The sequence below is a fragment of the Schistocerca nitens genome, chromosome 1 (genome assembly GCF_023898315.1).
Source record: "Schistocerca nitens isolate TAMUIC-IGC-003100 chromosome 1, iqSchNite1.1, whole genome shotgun sequence".
NCBI lineage: Eukaryota > Metazoa > Arthropoda > Insecta > Orthoptera > Acrididae > Schistocerca > Schistocerca nitens.
In genome coordinates, this window is record NC_064614.1 from 758,686,273 (window position 1) to 758,704,820 (window position 18,548).

Genomic DNA, 18,548 nt, shown 5'->3' on the forward strand with positions numbered 1-18,548 from the left:
AGATGGTTAAGGCAGTCCCATTTGCATTTGATGAACACATCCTTTGATTCTGTTTATCTTACTTCCTACTTTTACAGTCAAGTGCCCTATACCCATCCTCACCATAATCAAAGCACTGTGGCTGGTCACATTGCTTTCTTATGTGTCCTACATGTCTCAACCTGTAACACTTGATGTCAGAGGATGGGACACGATGTCCATTGTTTCTGAGTTGCAACACTGATATCTTCCAGATGCGTGGCAATCCTGGTAGCTGAGGACAATCACTAGGATTTTCCATCCCCACCTGTAACGACATATCTGCCAAATTGATCCTTAAGAATATGTCCAAGGTCCTATTCTCTGCTTCCGCAAGGGAACTCTGTCTTCTTCTACATTGTGCATCAATTCGTAAGTCTGCAAGTTCACATTACGAGTTCAGTCAGAGAACGCATCTACCACCTCAGTGTACTTCTGCATTAATCTAATGAAATTTTCCATGAAAAACCTGACGCTATTCTGCTTACAATATCATTGGACAAGCACCTTAGTAAGGTGGTCAAACATCTGTACTTTACCAAGGGATTTAAAGAATGTGACACACTTTTATGCATCACCCACTAAATGTAATGTAGCCATCTACAGACATATTTTTCAGACCAATTCCCTAACTTAGCTGCTGCCTTCACATTATCAACAAAGACTAACATATCCTTAGAGATCTTTCCAGAAGAAGACGTAATGAGAGTGGCTGCCACAGGATCAGTGGATGGGACACGTATATTCTCTGTGGTCTTAGTGTCCACTCTTGCGATTGCATCTGCCCAACACACAGTTTGTATCACTTCCAATTCCTTCTGCAACTCCTCATTAATATAGTTTTGTTTAACTTTATCCTGGAGTAATGTGACAGCCTGACTCTTCAGAAGTTCAATGGCTTCACTTGAAGTCATTGCAGGCATTTCTGGTCATTGTGTAACCTCCGTTCTGAATTATGCTACAGAAAAAATGAGAACACAGTATACTGACACTGTATCAGCAAGTAAAACAATTACACTAACCCTTCCCATGTATCATGGCCCAGTAGGACTCATTGCACTACTATGCTTTGTGGTCAAACATCCTGCAAATATCATAAATTACAGGTATTGCTCAAGTACATGGTAATTCATGCCCCAACAAATTATAATACTGGCGCCTCGTCAACTGTAAATATTTCTCTCTGCAGTTATCCAGGAATAGTGACATCTGCAGGTTCCTGTGGTCTAACAATTTTGATCTGAAGTTCATATGAATATTCTCTTGACTCAAGATGGCTCCAAAATAAAAGAAAAAAGAAAACAGGCCAACAAAAACTTTTCACCCACCACAGCACTTCAGATGGTGACTATTGGGAGGTGTGGCAGATAGATGGTGTGCCAGGAGGCACTCTCCCAGTTCACCACTTGCCGGTTCCTCAGGGAAGAGAAGGTGGTTGAAACCTGTGCACGTGCACAGTCAAAGAAGAGTTACTTTCAACCATTTATTTCTACAAATACATCTCTCCTTTAGCGATGCTATAGCAGTGCTCTGGTGCTGCTTGCCCAGGTGTGTTGAAAGTGCCTGGCAGCTACTTAGGAAGCTGTGTCTCCACCCTCCACACTTGAAGAAGCTGGCAAGTGTGTATGTGGCCTACACACACTGGCCTAGGAGGCCCTCGATCCCCTCCCTTAACAGTGGCTCATCTCTGCTCTCTGAACCGCGATGATAGTTGTTGTGTGGTTGAGAAGTGCACAGACCCTGGCCTGCCACATGGGTGGGCACCATGGCTCTGCTATGTGTCAGAAATGCTGGTGTCCTGGCCCAAGTCAACATGGAAGACCCCCAGGCCTTCCCATCTGCTTTGAAGCTGTCAGCAGTGCCGAACTCGTGACTGGTGCTTACAGAGTGGAAGACATCTCTCCAGCAGCTGTTGGCAGTGCCGAGTACAAGCAGAAAATCTACAACAGACTTATACCCTGCTTTAACACCATGTCAGGGAATCGAGTATGCGCGTCCTGTACACCATCAGTCCTTCTGACCAACTCCCTTCTGAACTCAAATGCTGGAGTATATATAGTGTGAAATATTGGCTGGTGTTGACCCAATGTCACTTATAATGACCGCATAGGCTTTCCTAATACTAACCTATTAGCGATTCATATCATATTTATTGTATGATTATATGATAGCGGAACAAACACTGGTAGCAGTTACTTCTGTAAAATATCTGGGAGTATGCGTGCGGAACGATTTGAAGTGGAATGATCACATAAAATTAATTGTTGGTAAGGTGGGTACCAGGTTGAGATTCATTGGGAGAGTGCTTAGAAAATGTAGTCCATCAACAAAGGAGGAGGCTTACAAAACACTCGTTCGACCTATACTTGAGTATTGCTCATCAGTGTGGGATCCGTACCAGATCGGGTTGACGGAGGAGGTAGAGAAGATCCAAAGAAGAGCGGCGCATTTCGTCACAGGGTTATTTGGTAACCGTGATAGCGCTACGGAGATGTTTAATAAACTCAAGTGGCAGACTCTGCAAGAGAGGCACTATGCATCGCGGTGTAGCTTGCTCACCAGGTTTCGACAGGGTGCGTTTCTGGATGAGGTATCGAATATATTGCTTCCCCCTACTTATACCTCCCGAGGAGATCACGAATGTAAAATAGAGAGATTAGAGCGCGCACGGAGGCTTTCAGACAGTCGTTCTTCCCGCGAACCATACGCGACTGGAACAGGAAAGGGAGGTAATGACAGTGGCACGTAAAGTGCCCTCCGTCACACACCGTTGGGTGGCTTGCGGAGTATAAATGTAGATGTAGATGTAGAGTGGAAATTGTATCTGCGGTAGAAGGTGCTCGCGTTTGCACCATATTTGTGCAATTTCCTTCTTAAAATAAGCTCTACTTGCTATACATGACCACACAAAACATATAAAAAATTGCTTATTACTCCATCTCAAGCCAACTAACAACACTTATTGCAGTCCTCTTTCACATGACCATAATTCTCACATGTGGAACAGATGACAGGAACATATCTATCACAAGGCACACTATGGCCAGACAGGTTACACATTTTACACAATACTGGTACTAAGTACACTTCCCTTGAGTTCTCCTTAAACTCAGACACGTTAGCTGATTCACTATGTTTCACCAAAGATACTATCAAATGGCTGCATCCTAATCTGGACATAATCACAACTAAAACAAATTTTTATTTTAGCAAGAAAGTTGTTCAGCAACTCACCCCACAACTGCTACTACTGCTGCATGGCTCTGGTAAAATACCCTTGCACAGGCTCACAATGCTGGCATGGTAGGCATCATAAGAAACACTTCTGACACCACTTTTGCAGGTGGTGGCTACTGGGAGGTGTGGCAGATGGCTGGTGTATCAGGAGGCACTCTCCCAGTTCACCACTTGCCGGTCCCTTAGGGAAGAGGAGATAGCTGTAACCTGTGCTTGCCGGTGGCACAGTCAAAGAAGAGTGATTTTAACCATTTATTTCTGCAGATACATCTCTCCTTTAACAATGCTATGGTGGTCCTCTGCCACTGGTTGTCTGGGTATGCCGTGAGTGCCCAGCAGCTACTCAGGAAATGAATGCTGTGTCTCCACCCTCCACCTTCAAAGAAGTGGCATATGTATTTGTGGCTGGCCAACCCTGGCCTGCCATGCAGGTAGATGCCGTAGCTCTGCTGAAGTGTTAGGAACACTGGTGTCCTGGCCCAAATCAACACGGAAGACCCCCAGGCCTTCCCATCTGCTTTGGAAGCTGTCAGTAGTGCCGAACTTACGACTGGTGCTTACAGAGAGGAAGACATCTCTTCGGCAGCTGTTGGTAGTGTTGAGTAGGAGCAGGAAATCTACAACAGACATATATCCAATGTTAATAACATGTCAGGGAATCGAGTACACGCATCCTATACACCATCAATCCTCCTGACCAACTCCCTTCTGAACTCAAATGCTGGAGCATTTATAGTGTGAAATATCAACTGGTGTTCACTCAATGTCACTTGTAATGACCACAAAGGCTTCTCTAATATGAATATGTCAGCAATTCATATAATGCCCTGTTTGCTTAACACATTTGTCATACCAACAGACTGGTCCATAACAATATTCAGTACTCCTTCTTGCGTTAACGATGTGGCTACTTACAAGGTGATGTGATACTGCTCAGTCGTATTGCTTTATGAAGTCCTGCGGATGCTAGCTACCCAGTTTGCACAAAGCGCTGATGTCCTGCTTTCCACCTGACCTGCTAACATGATGAAATGCTGTCATTTCCTGTAGCGCTTGTTGACACTCGTGCAAGGGGGTCTTGCAATTATGAAATTCTGCAACCAGCTGCCTGATACAGGGTTGGTATGTAAGAGCACATAATGGCAGATGTTGATGATGGCTGCTGACGATGTGCAGGTTGGTTCATCTACTACAATGGCATTGGCATAAACACGTCTGACTCCATATTGTGCTGGTTTGCTGGATGTGATCCAGGTGAGGATTCAGGATGGTCAAGTGGAGAGGTGGTGGTGAGGACCTGTGTTACACCCAAGCATCAATGAGACAGCATTAAATTAACATCCATTTATTGTTGAGAATTTTACTGTGATTCATTCTCCTCCTCAGTATGAACTGGTAGCAGCATGCTGCATCCACATCCCAGGAATGCACTGATTGGCACGTCAGTGCTGTCAAGGAATCTACGGTCATAGTCTCTGGTGCTGCCCGCAGTCAGTTCCATGGCCACATGCAGGGCAAAGTGGTGGTCTGCATGTTCCAACAGCCTAGCATGAGTGTCAACATCTGCCAAAGCCTCAGTGCTCTCATTGTTAATAGTTAAGCTTGGGTTTGCCCTAGAAAACTGATGACGGTTGCCATTATGGGAAGAAGATGAGATGCGAGTCCCAACAGTGACGTGGCGGAGAGCCTTAGGGACAATCCTGGCATGTGGCTGGTAAGGCCTCACATGCACTGCCAAGGAGTGGTGGCACCAGGTCTTCTGTGCCCAAGTCAAATAAGCTTGTAGTCTGACAGATTCGTTTTTCATACATGGAAGATCTGCCCAGTCATCATCTTCAGTCAGGTACCATTGTGACTGGCAGGAATGGCTGCTTGTAGTCTTCATGTGCCCCCTGCCCCCCATCCCACTCCTCCCCCTCCATGCCCCCCCATACCCTGGTGGCTGTGGACTCACAGAAGTAGACTCCAAAATGGCTAGCAGTACTTTAATGTTTCTGGCAGATTAAAACAGTGTGCCAGGCTGTGCCTAAGCCATGTCTCCACAATATCCTTTCTTTCAGGAATGCTAGTTCTGCAAGGTTTGCAGGAGAGCTTCTGTGAAGTTTGGAAGGTAGGAGACAAGGTGCTGGTGGAATTAAAGGTGTGAGGATGGGGCGTGATTTGTGCTTGGGTAGTTCAGTTGGTAGAGCACTTGTCCATGAAAGGCAAAGGTCCCAAGTTCAAGTCTCGGTCTGGCACACAGTTTTAATCTGCCAGGAAGTTTCAAATTCTCTGTATTCATAGAATGTTGCTGATCAAAAAGGCTGCTTTTGTAGTAGGGAAATGACCTCTAAATATCACAGGATGTTGCTGGTGCAAATTTTAGTTCATGAAATATTCCTGGAGAGTTCCACTGACACATCTTCTCCACCACTGAGGATATTGCAGATAGTAGCAACAGTCAAGTTATCTGGCTTTCCTGGCAAAAAAAAAACTTCAAGCTTATACACTACACTCTGCCGAATGTCACTTGTAATGTCTGTGAGGCTGTATTTGACACCCTCAACAGTTTATGCAAAGCCAATCTAATAGATACTAATTCTTTAATGCTACTAGTATGTAATGCAAAGTTGCTATGGATGTATACCAGAGCATTTTACTGAAACTGAAGATTATCTTGGATGTGAATCAATCACAGATTTCACAACTTGAAAATTTTTGCTGTATAAAACCTTCAACTTCAGTCCATTTACACCACCTTATTAAGACAAGTTCAGGTAACAACAGCAGATTGCTATTGAGCAACATAGAATGTGGAGCTTTGAGAAAAACATTGGTACCAGTATACAAAATTGTTTTGTTAACTTGTAAGTAATTTTGCAGCACTTCTTTGGTGATACATTGCAGTGCATGTACCAGAGAGGTAAAGTGGATTAAATGTGGGCAGAACGTGCGTGGGACAATGACCGCTCTCAATATACAGACTGCAGCATCATAATACATAAGACCTTTTTCTTCTTGAATTCCATTGAAGCAAAGCACATTAAGACTGTCACTTGCTAAAGAAAGCTACTGTTAAATTATTTGTGCCTTCCAAAACTTTGCAGGAAATCAAATATGACTTTGAGGGTTCCCTCTGGTGACTCAAGATATGTCCATTGTTTTGTTGATGGCTGTCTATACGTGGTGGTTTCTTATATAGAGCCACACACTTTTCAGTACTTCCTAGTAACAAAAATTTTAACAAATTTTCCTTACTGTTAATTCATCAAGAATCTGTCTGTGGTACTTTTATTGAAACATGGTATTCAGTTTGTGCTAGGAATGTACACAGCAACCATATTGGAGCATGTGTCATGGAACAATTCATTTGTAGAGTTTGGAGTCTTGGCATCTGCGTGAAAAACATTTGCTTTTTCTATGGTTAAACTGCTTTGGTCTCTGTTTGCACATCACTATTGTTAAAATCAGGGCTTCACAGAGCACTTACTTCACTTATTGCACATCTGACATAAAGCAATACAATCAATTGGTTGTGAAAGCATCATCCATTGTAACCCAAGATCTTAATTTATGGGCAACAGGAAGATCATGAACACAGACAGTTGTGAACTTGCGTGAAGTGCAATTTGGCTAATGTTTCCTGGTGCACACACTTCATAGTTCTGACACGGTAAAAGTAATTAGTAGTCAGAAAATTTTGCGCTGCTTGTTTACGTTTACCCCTTGCCAATCTTGGCAGCACACAAAGCCCTTTATGACAACTATTAATAGCTACTAAAATGCTGCAAACAGTATGATTGCACTGAAATGTAATTTTAAGTGTTAATTTACTTCTCATCTTCAACTTTTACAGTAAGTCTGATTTGGACATTTTTGTAAGTGTGTACAGAAACATGAAGAAGCATAAAAAATAATAATGTGTAAATTTTATGTAGCATAAAGTTAAATATGTAAAAACAAGTAATTATAGTGAAATATATAAAAATATGCAATGATAAATGGAAATATATCAACACTGGCAACATAATTAATGAACATTTATAGTTTTTACATGTACAGGAGTAAAGAAAAAGAATACATAATTATATAAAAATCTGGGCTCTGCTCTTGACCTATACTCATAGCTTCAATTTTAGTACCTCTCTGGTAGTTTCCAAACTTCACAGAAGCTCTCATGCATATCTTGTTGGATTAACACTCCCAGCAGAAAGAATATGCAAAAGTTTCAAACAGTGCACATTCTGCTGCAGAGAGAAAGATACATTCAGGAAAATAGTGTTGTTCCGGTTTTACAATTCTGATGATGCCTCCTATCACATAAACAAAACCATACATCCCAACTTTCAAGTTTGGTTAAAGATTTTCAAAATAATTGATGACTAAAGATATTCTTTATATTCATCAATTTTGAACTTCCACTTGGTGCAGTATGCAAAAAGTCTTACTTAGAACAGTGGAAACAAATGCTGTTAGTACGCAAATTGAAAATTATATTTACACAAAGGCAGATAACACAATGCCTTTATAGAAATGACTTTTGCCATTTGTGGAATAGAAATTTAAAATTAAGAATGAAGTGCTACTTTCTGCAGAACTGTATAGTAAAGGAATCAAGAGAGTGTGCATGGAGTGGGACAGAATAAGATATAAGTGGACAAGCTACTCTGAACTACCCACTGTTGCTTTAAAAACTCAAAATTTTAATTACTGCTCCAAACAAAATTTTTGAAGTATACTGTAGTTTCTCCCATCAACTTTTTTGGTTATTGACCCTAATTGGTTTACCCATTTCCAGTCTTGCCATCTACCTCCTCTGATGCCTCTTTCTTCAGTTCTTCCTCTAAATGTAGACGTAGGAAGTGAGATATCAGCTTTTTAAATTTGTGTATATTAAATCTATTATTCTGTTGCAAACTCTTATTTCAGGAAACTATATTTAATCATTTATCTCCATGGAGTTTTGCAGTTTGTTTTGGGTTCTCAGTGCAAAGTGTGGTTTTACTGTTGTCAGATGAAACTCCACATGTAATTTGTGAGTAAAAATGCTCAAATGGGAATTTTAAAAATGCTCAAATGGAAATTTAACGGAGGATTATAGAAGATGTACCAAATTATGCATTCAGATGTTCAGCATTAATATTAGTTTTATTGAAGGTGTTCTCAGGACATGATGGAGGGGAGAAAATCTCAGCAGTTAACCTGCATATTAATGATATTTTATTATTTGTTTATTCATGCATTGCTTCAGCTTTAGTGATAAAGATGCTTTGTACTTTTTTATGGTCACTGACTGCACATTAGTTAATTCACAGTTGAAATTCACAGGCCGCTCACTGTCATTTTCACTGGATAAAATAAGAAAATCTCATGCTGAAACCATGAAAGAAGTACTTGCAAATATATGTACTTTAATCCAAGAGAGGGATTCATTGAAAGAGAGCAGCACAGAAAACTACAAAGAACAGCTTACAAAACTTGAGGATGAGAAAAATGCCATAATTGACAGACTTAAGAAAGAAATTCTCAAAGCCAAAAATGCGCAGGTATTGTATGGTGATTATTCTACTCTGTCATTTAATAAACTGTAAATAGGATGTAAAGAATATCTTATTAAATTTTTCACAGGGCTGATGGTTTCTTGAATTGTAGAACTAGGCCAGTTATTCTGGATGAAGAACTCTATGTTATATTGAATACACCTCAGGGTAGAACAATGAAAGGGATACTGTTGAAAACATTCGTAAATGTCTCATTAGATCATGTTGGTACCTTGCAAACCTATACAAAAGTGTTGTTGTTACAAGACAGTCATTCCATTAGTAATTCTGCTGTCTCGTTTCATGAAAATATAACAAAAACAGGCTAGAATAACATAGACATAGGTTTTATGGCACATTTTAACAATTTATAGCTAGACAAACAAAATGACTGTAAGCAAAATAAGTTTTTTTGTTGTTGGAATAACTATTGCTTGCTTATAGGTCCTAAGTATATGAATTGGCAAGACCTTCTAGCATTCACATTTGCTAATACCTTTTTGGTATGAACAAATTTTAATACTATCCTTCTAACCCAGAGTATCTAAAGTTGGACAAATTGAGAAGCAGTAGCAGGATTAATTGTACTTAGTTATATGATGTTGAAGTTTTGATGCTGATCTTCCAGGCCACTGCTTCTTGTTCTTGTTCTTCTTCTTCTTGTGCAATCTTATAAAAATAGGTTCTTGTAGCAGGATTATGTTTGACATTTGCCTTTAAATAAATAGTCTTGGGCATGATGTCATTTTTTCCCAGATGATTTAATTCCAGATTCTGGTATATCTTGACAACTGATTAGAACATTCACATGTATTAGTGGTCATTGAAACCACCTGTTTGTACAAATCAATTTAAATCACATTTCTATCAAGTTTAGTTTAGGAGCTACAACCCTTCCAAGTTTTAGTAGTGGATACCACACAGTGTGCAAAATACATGATTGTGTGGTAATGGATGGTCAGGAGGCAGAATGTTGATTTAAATGAGGTGTTCAAATGTGTATCCATGTTCCTCAATGCACAATGCATTGTGTCTTCTAAAGGATCTGCAGACGAGATGTAACATCATAGCATCCCATCCCCTAGTAAAACCTCCAGGTTCAGGCTGGAGTTGTTATTCTGCTTTTAGTTTACATGCTTTTGAGACAGGTAAATACCATTACAAAACTAGAAAAATATGAAACATACAGGTTAAGAATAACACTTACATTCAGTATGGGTAGTTACTTATAGATTATGATGTTCTATATTGTGCTGACAATGGTAGACTTAATTTGATTATGGTGTGTTTTTGACAGTGATTGTCAAACAGGTGTTTTGCAGTTCTGTGTTTTTATATGAATAGTTTACATCTGTTTTATGTTCCATATCAGTATTTACAAATAATAAAAGTAATTTTGGTATGAACAGTTTTGTGCATCACCCATGCTTTTGAATTCAAAATGATGATGCAATTTACATATTTCAAATTTTGTTATTTTCTGTTTTGAATAAAACTGACAAAAAGTAGGAAGTATTCCAGTATCTCTGTCTCCTAAGTTTTCAGATGTGATACAAAGTTCCAAAAAGTAATTTAATTAATAATTTATCATTATTGCACTATTTTTAAGTTTTGCCTTTGGTTTGTTATTGGAATTAAAATATCTGTTTCTGTGGTGTTAATACTCAGAGGTTTGTTTAGATATTACCACTCAGAGGTTTGTTTACATGTAACATGCATTTTGACTTTTCAGAATTTATTTTTTCTTGGTAATTGTGTAGTTGCAAATTTGGTTGTAAGCCAACAATGAAGATAATTTTCTATAAGGCATAAAATCTGTATTATGTTTCTTGTATATAGAACTTATAGGCCACTTACAGATGTAATCAGTTGAAACATTGTATGAACAGTTAGAACAGATTAAGTGGTATGACCTGTATCTGCTAAAGACCATAAAGGTGAACTAAAAAGGTTTAATGAATATAGTAATGTTGTAACCTTCATGTCTGCAGAACATCAACACCAATGGTAATGAGGTCATTAGACTGGCAGGAGGCAGCTACAGAATAGGTTATTTTGCCAGCCTCTGTACAAAGATGGTGAATCACCAATGTCCAGTAGCCTGCTCCTTTTCACTAGGCACCAGGCTTACAGGTGCTTATCTGATCTGAAGTCACTGGCATTGATTATTTTCCTCAAACCAGAATCCAAATTGCTCTTATAAGCCACCCACATGTCTTAAAGCCATTTTCAATCTGCACAAGGAAACAAATTATGGCACTAAGTATGGACCAGCTTTTATTTCTTTCCCAGGGCAGAGCTGACAGACATGTAGGAAGCTCAAAAGACCCACCGTTCTTTTCACTCTTCTGAAATACAAGAGGGAGACTACCAGATTTCACTTCAAAGTTCAATTACAAGCTGCTTTTCCATATGAGTTAAAGAGGGGCTCTACATTGGCTGTTCAATTGCTTGGCTGATCATGTCCTCAAGACACATTTACCATGGATGGTAACATGTGTAATGCAGAGATACATGTAATCTTGAGAAAAGTGGATAGTATGAAATATATTCAAGCCATCTAATTACCCATCTGCTACAATTCCTTAAGTGCACTAGACAGCATCTAGTGCATATACTCAGAAGAGAAACCCGTCCAATCGATTCAGAATATCCTGTTCCCTTTCCTAAAAGATTTAAAGTAGGAAGTAAAATTCTGCTCGGTAGTGGGCAAATGGGAGTTTATGGGAACTAACTTGCCCTACAGCAGTGAAGGAGGTCTGTGTGTTACTTTCAGAGGCAAATTATAAAGTTTCTCTACATACTGTAACTTATCTTTTAAGTAGCAGAAACATTAATCATTGGGAGAAATGGTTGGAAGTGAGGCAAAATACATTCATATTAACCATGTTATTGGTAGAGGCCTTCAGTGAGCATGTTGCTTTTAACTATTACTTCAAACAAATGCCTATATTAATTCTTTAGTGGCTAGACAGATTTTAATTGACTAATGATTGTCAGTAGTCTTGCATATAAAAGAAAAAAGAAACAGTATACAAGTAGATCTATAACAACATTACATTAATAAACTAAATAAATACTTAGCTATGCTGTATAAAATTTAAAAAGGCTAGCTACAGTGACTCTTCTGGTTGGAACCTCATGGAAACGTTGAGTCCTAGCATGCTCTGACACAGGTATTGGCCAAGAAGTATTTATGATATCACTTTTAAATTTTATGTAGTGTAGTTAGATATTTATTTAGTTTAGTAATGTAAAGTCATGATATGTTTACTTATGTTTTCTTATTTTTATTATATTATTATATACATGACTAGGCAAGCATTTGAACAGCTGTTGAAATTGGTGTGTGCATTACGAAATTTACATGAGCAAATGCCAGCAATAAATCTCTCATGAGGAAGAACAGGCTATGGTATGTAAAACCAAACACCTGGCTGTAGCAAAACTCCTCCCATCCACCTAGGCAGAAATACAGTGTCAGATGTTTAAGAAATGTTTCTTTTTTGTTACAATTTTTGATAAGAGTGTTTGAAGGAACACTTTAACTTGTTCTTCAAATTGATGAATCTGTCTTCTAGTTAGAGTGTCTTTAGACCTTTTTAGAACTTTTCATATGCATTTATTTTTTAGAATTTTTATTAGTTTGATCAATTTACTGTTATTTTAAGACATCATTGGTTGCCCTGAACCAAAACAACTGCCAAAAAATGATACATCTTGAAAGTCTCTCTGTCATGCATCTGGATGCACTGGCCATTTGTAGAGCAAATTTTTGTGGGTTCCATGCTGTCACCATCAGATTACTCCTGTCGACTGATGTTGTGAGCCAGAGGAAGTAATATATACATTGTTTCAGTAAAAGCATTTGCATCTGTGCTTACAAAGTAATAGGTGATGGGAAAATCTATTGCAGTAGGTCAACATAGGAAACATTAAACCTTATGCAGAGCTATGAACATAGTTTATTGTGTTATTTTCAAAAGAGTTACAGCAAATAAAAACAATTTTTAAAAGTAACAATCGTTTCTACCATTCATTGGAATCATTGAAACTAGCTGTGTACAAATCATTTTAAATCACATTCCTATAACGCTTAGTTTCGGAGCTACAACGCTTCAAAGTTTCAGGGTCGGATACCACATGCTGTACATAATACATGTTGTCTGTGCAGTGATGGACATTCAGGTGGTGTAGAAGTATGAAACTGGAATTAGGATGCAGTAATTACATGTCTGTTGTTTGAAACTGATAAACAATATTTTATTCAACATAAACTCCATTGCTATTTATACATTTCTCCCACCTCTCCAGCAGGCTGTGAATGCCACACCAAAAAACCAGTTCTTCTTTTGAAGTGAACCAGTCAATGAGTGATATTTCGATGGAGAAATGACTTTCTTTTGTATCTGGTGAGTAGCATTTCACAACTAGTCTTTTGATTTGTTTGCTGTCTTTCATTCAGTTCATGTAGAACCCATTTTCCCCTCTTTCTACACGTTTCCCATAGCTCTCATTCAAAGAAAACTGGCTTTCTGCATCAGATTCAATTGTTCCATGAGTTTTTTTAGGTTTGAGCATCACTTTTGAATGTTTTTAACCACTTGAAATACTGTCTCTTCCAAAGAGCACGTTTGCCAAAAGCTTTGACAAACATTCGATGCGATTCTGTAGCATTTTTCTTCAAATGATTACAGAAAACTGATACTCTCTGCAAATCATTGTTCATAAGCACAAAACTCGACATGTTTACAGCATTCAAACAGATACCCATGTATGGAACTTGGGTTGTGGTGTGTTGACATTCATCGTCAGCCATTGCAGGAAGCAGATGGCACAGCATACATGATCTCATGGGCCCTACACTGACAGTTAGCACCATCATAGGGCAATTCTGGTTTCATACTTCTACACCTGGTAAATGAGGTATTCCTGAGTAAAAAATGCAATGCACTTTCTAAAAGATCTACAGATGAAATGTAGTGTCACCGGTGTCACGGAGTGACATGCTTCTATGATGCACCATTTTAGATTGTCTGCAATTGTGGGCTCAGTGACATAAAAAGGATTCTTTAGATATCCCCCAAGAATAAATCTACTGATGTTAAATCGAGTGACCATGCAGGCCATGCATGAAGATGAAGGTGCCCCAGCCATCTTCCAGGGAATCTGTTGTCTGGTTCTTCCACAACATCATCCACAGAATGGGATGGGTGACCATTGTGCTGCATCCACATATGGGCTGCGATACCTAAATACATATGTTCAAGGAGAGCACCCAAACTGTTGACTACAAACACCCGATACATCTCACCTGGCAGAGTACCTGTAAAGTAGTGTGGACTAATGATTTTGTCCAAAAGTATTCCACACCATTCATTAATATACCTCCGATGTTGATGTTGAACAGGTTGTTCCCCCTGAGGACTGGCTGCAGCCCAATAGAGAATGTTATGATGGTTCACTACACCTTAAGTTGTGAATGTGGAAACATAATTTTTTGTAAGGAGTCCAGAGTGAAATTACGCATGGCCCATTCACAGAAAGTAACTCCCTGATTGAAATTGTTCCCATGCAGCTCCTGGGTCAGTGACAGGCAGTACGGGTGAAACATGTGACTGTGTACTATATGCCACACAGATATAAGGCTGATACCAGCGACTGCAGCAGTGCCTCATAAGCTGACATGAGGATCATTTTGTATTGCAGCTGAAACAGTCACCTCCGTCTCCTCACTCTTTGCAGGTCTTTGTCTGTTATTGCTGTCTGTTTCATGAAGTTGTTGTTCAGCACGTTAGAACTAATGGCTGCTGGAGTTCCTCTGTTAATATATTTCACAACATATGCTGTGGCTGCTTCAATGGCATCATGTTGGTATTCTCTGATCATCAACAACATCTCAACATACACATTCTACATGTATTCCATCTTTGTCTGATATCAGTAACCATAGCACACTGAACCCCATTTGTCTGTGTGGTTTGTCCTGTCACATATATGGCCTTGTACAGTGACAATTGGCCCTCTGAACAGCACATCGAGGGAACGTGTCACTCTGTGACACCAGAAACGTTACGTATTGTCCACAACACCTCTAGAAGGTGCTGTGCATTATGTACAGCATGTAGCATCCAACCCTGAAGCCTTGAAGGGTTGTTGCTTGCAAAATAAATGTGATAGAAATCTGATTTAAACTGATTTGTACACAACTGGTTTAAATGATTCCAGTGCATAGTAGAAATAACTATTGTTTCATTTAAAAAATTTTATGACTTTTGTTGTAACTCTTTGGAAAATAACAAAATAAACTCAATTCATAGTTCTGCAGAAAGTGTAACATTTCCTATGTTGACTAGCCACAATAAATTTTTCCATCACCTCTTAGTTTGTAAGTTATAGAGGCAAATACTTTTATTGAAATACCCTGTACATACCCGTCGCTTCCCAGTCCATGGTAATGTGGATGGTCCTCATTCAGTGCTCCACTTTTGTCTTGCTCAGTGTTCTGCCTCCACTGCATCTGGAACAGCTTCAGTGCCCAGTTCTATTCTTAGCCAAGTTAAAATCAATTTTTGTTGTTGACTAGGTTGATTTCTAGCTGGATTTCACAGTCTCTTTGTGTACACAGCTCCAAAACAAGGATGTTTTTTAAACAGTTTTGACAATACTTAACTTTGAAATAACTATGGAGTCATGAGCAATTGGTGACATGCAACATAAATCCAAGTCATTTGCTATAGACAATGTCCAAACAACCAATGGATATAGAACACTGATAACTGTTCTTGTAGCACTCTCTGCTAGGCTGTGGTAATACTCTGCAAATACTGTCCACTAATGTCCGGCTGAGGCTGGCAGGAGTGGGGCTTATATTCAGTTCCTGCAGAGGTCACTCCTGTCATGGCATGATCCTTGTCAGTGGGCTATTGGCTGATATTGCATCACCACCTTTTCTGGTCTTGCATTTCCCTCTTCGTTCCAATTCTTGTGGTTATGCCAGAACATTGTGTACAAGATTGTTAATTTTGCCTAAACCTTCAGAAAAGAGGTATAGGAATTCTTTTAGGAAGCTATCTACACTGTCTTTTGCATAGAATGCAGACACTGACAACACATTGTCCTGAATGTTAAAGCCAAACAAATCAAAAGAATCAAGACTAAATATGTTCTCACACTTGCATGATTGTAGCACTGTAAAAGTCACTGTTCGCATATGTGAGTGATACATGACAGGTGAAGTACATGTTTGAGAACAGGAATGTCTTTCCATTATAGCCATCAGTTGCTTGCTAGTTTTAGAAAGGCATGGAGAGCCTAACAGTTCATATGTGTGACAATTTAGCAATGTGACAGTGGCACCTATGTCCAACTGAAATTTCACATGTCTCCCACAAATAAATAAATGAATAAATGACCAAAAAGTTTGTTTGACTGGCTTGTCACCGAAGAAATGGCACGCTTGCTAGTTTTGCTAATGCCTGTTGCAGACTTGGAATATACTGCATTAATAACATGGGCCTTGTGACGAGAGTTTTGTGAATGGGCTGAATTCTGGTTTTTGTTCCATTTTAAACATAACAGATTGCACATGTCCTTTCCTGCCAGAAGCGTAACACTGAGCTTGTCAGGATGGGCAGTCCTGGCATTTGTGTAGGGCAAGACTTAATTCTGTTCACCTGTGTAGCCAACTTGTTAGTGAACTGTGTATGCGGCGTGAAAAGTTGTTTACTTGGTGTGGCTAGTGCAAGACACTGATGGGCAATGGGGCGATCTCAAGCGAGGGATTCAACCCGACAAATAGCTGGCTGCTCAAATGTATGAGTTGACAAGGCACCGGAATTGTGCTGATCTAATATTTGCACTACCTGCTGAAATGATAGATTGGACTGTTTCAAAATTTGTTCTCCAAGTTTGGCATCAGGTACATTGTACATGATAACATCACACAACATAATATCTGAATATAAAGCACTGCAAGCACATTTGAATTTGCATTTCCTTTTCATACCTTGTAAATCTGTTGCTCAGTTGCGATAAGTTTGTTCTGACAGTTTTTTTCAATTAAAGAATTGATACCTAGCTGCTACCACATTCACTTGTTAGTCATAATATAGTTAGTTAGCGAAGCAGTAACATGGTCATATCTAAGTTCACTTGGAGTGGCACTAGGAAAAAGTTTTTGAATGAGGCAGAACACTCCACTTCCTACCATGGATAAGAGGTAGGGAAGTTTCACTGTACAATATTATGGGCTAGTAGGTGTGCCTCTAATTGGTGTAACCAATTGAGTCATTCTTCTTGTTAACAAAACTCTCAAAAAGGTCGTATAGCAGCAGTAGCAGGTGGTGCTTGTTCTGTTGGGTGTGCAGCATTGGCTAGTAGCTCCTGCACTGTGTTGAGTAGTGCCAAAACCTGTAGCATCTGGAACTGAAACATCTGCATTAGCTGTGCGGCATCTAACGCTTGCCGGCTTTGGTGCCTGAGCAGGGGGCGGGACAGTTGGGGTGGTCATATTGGAAGACACAAATGCAACAAACAGACAAAAATATGTACAAAGAAATTTGCTGCAATGCCCACCTGAAAATACAATTTAGCAAAAATGACAAGAAACTGTTAAAGCAATAAGCATCCCTGCAAAGTAAAGACAAGAGAGAATTAAGGTGCCAGTAAAAAAACAGAAACAAGAATGCCGTGGCCACCAGACACAGAGTTCAGTTGGAAGTCCTTGTCGCCAAATGTGTGTGGTCTTTTCCACTCATCTCGTATAGGGTACCTAAAGGATGCTGCATTCATGGAATACTGTACAACAATTCAAGCAAATAACATTAGTAGTTTTATGTAAATAAAGCTGATTGAAAATACTTAACTTTGAAATAACAATGGTGTCGCAAGCGATGAGTGACATGCAACATAAATCCGAATTGTTTGCTATAGACAATGTCGAAACAAGCAGTGGGTATGGAACACTAATAACTGTTCTTATAGTGCTCTCTGCAAGGCCGTGCTAATACACTGTGAATACTGTCCACTAATGTCTGGCTGAAGCTGGCAGGAGTGGTGCTTATATTCATTTCTTGCAAAGATCACTACTCTTGTGACGTGGTCCTTGTCATTTAGATAGAATTATCCATCTTGTTAACAAAGAAATGTGCTTACAATTTTTATCCAAATTAAAACATGAAATTTTGTATTAACACTCAAAGAAATCTGCTGTTATATGTACAATATCTGTTTTTCCTCTAAACTTTGTCTTAACTATATCTGGTTATGTAGAACATTTTTTATATATTTAATTAAGACTGTTTTGTATCTTTTTGTATGTCTGTTGTTTTGTATGTTTGACTCGTTCCACATCTCATGTGAATTGCTCACAATACGAGATCTATGGAACATGAAATAAATAAATAAAAAATCGGCTATAGGCTGACATCGCCTCACTGCCTTCTCTGGTCTTGTATTCTTCCTCTTCATTCCAGTGCTTCTTGTAATGCCAGAACAGTTGGTGTGTGTCTAGGCAATCTTAAGCAGTTGTTGATTTTGTTGGTTTCTGGTCATCAGTGTGCCATTTATGTTAAATGCAAGTTTCTTCAATGATGTGAATGGTTTGTCTGACATATCAATTTTCACAACCATACAGTAACTTTTGTGGCATATTCCAGGATTCCAGAGTCCCAGATTATCTTTTACTCACCACAGAAGGAATTTAATCTTGGCTGGCAGGCAGTATACCCATTTGATATTGTTTTAGTATAAAATTCTACCAATGAGACAGTC

The 18,548-nt window shown here is 39.2% G+C and overlaps 1 protein-coding gene across 1 annotated transcript in view; it reads left to right on the forward strand.

The window, feature by feature from the left end:
- LOC126199029 (cingulin-like) overlaps positions 1-18,548 on the forward strand; it is a 310,715-nt gene that overhangs the window by 25,592 nt on the left and 266,575 nt on the right. Inside the window, exon 3 of the mRNA XM_049935770.1 lies at positions 8,563-8,780. Coding sequence (XP_049791727.1) covers positions 8,563-8,780 — 218 coding nt within the window. The remainder of the gene's footprint in view (positions 1-8,562; positions 8,781-18,548) is intronic.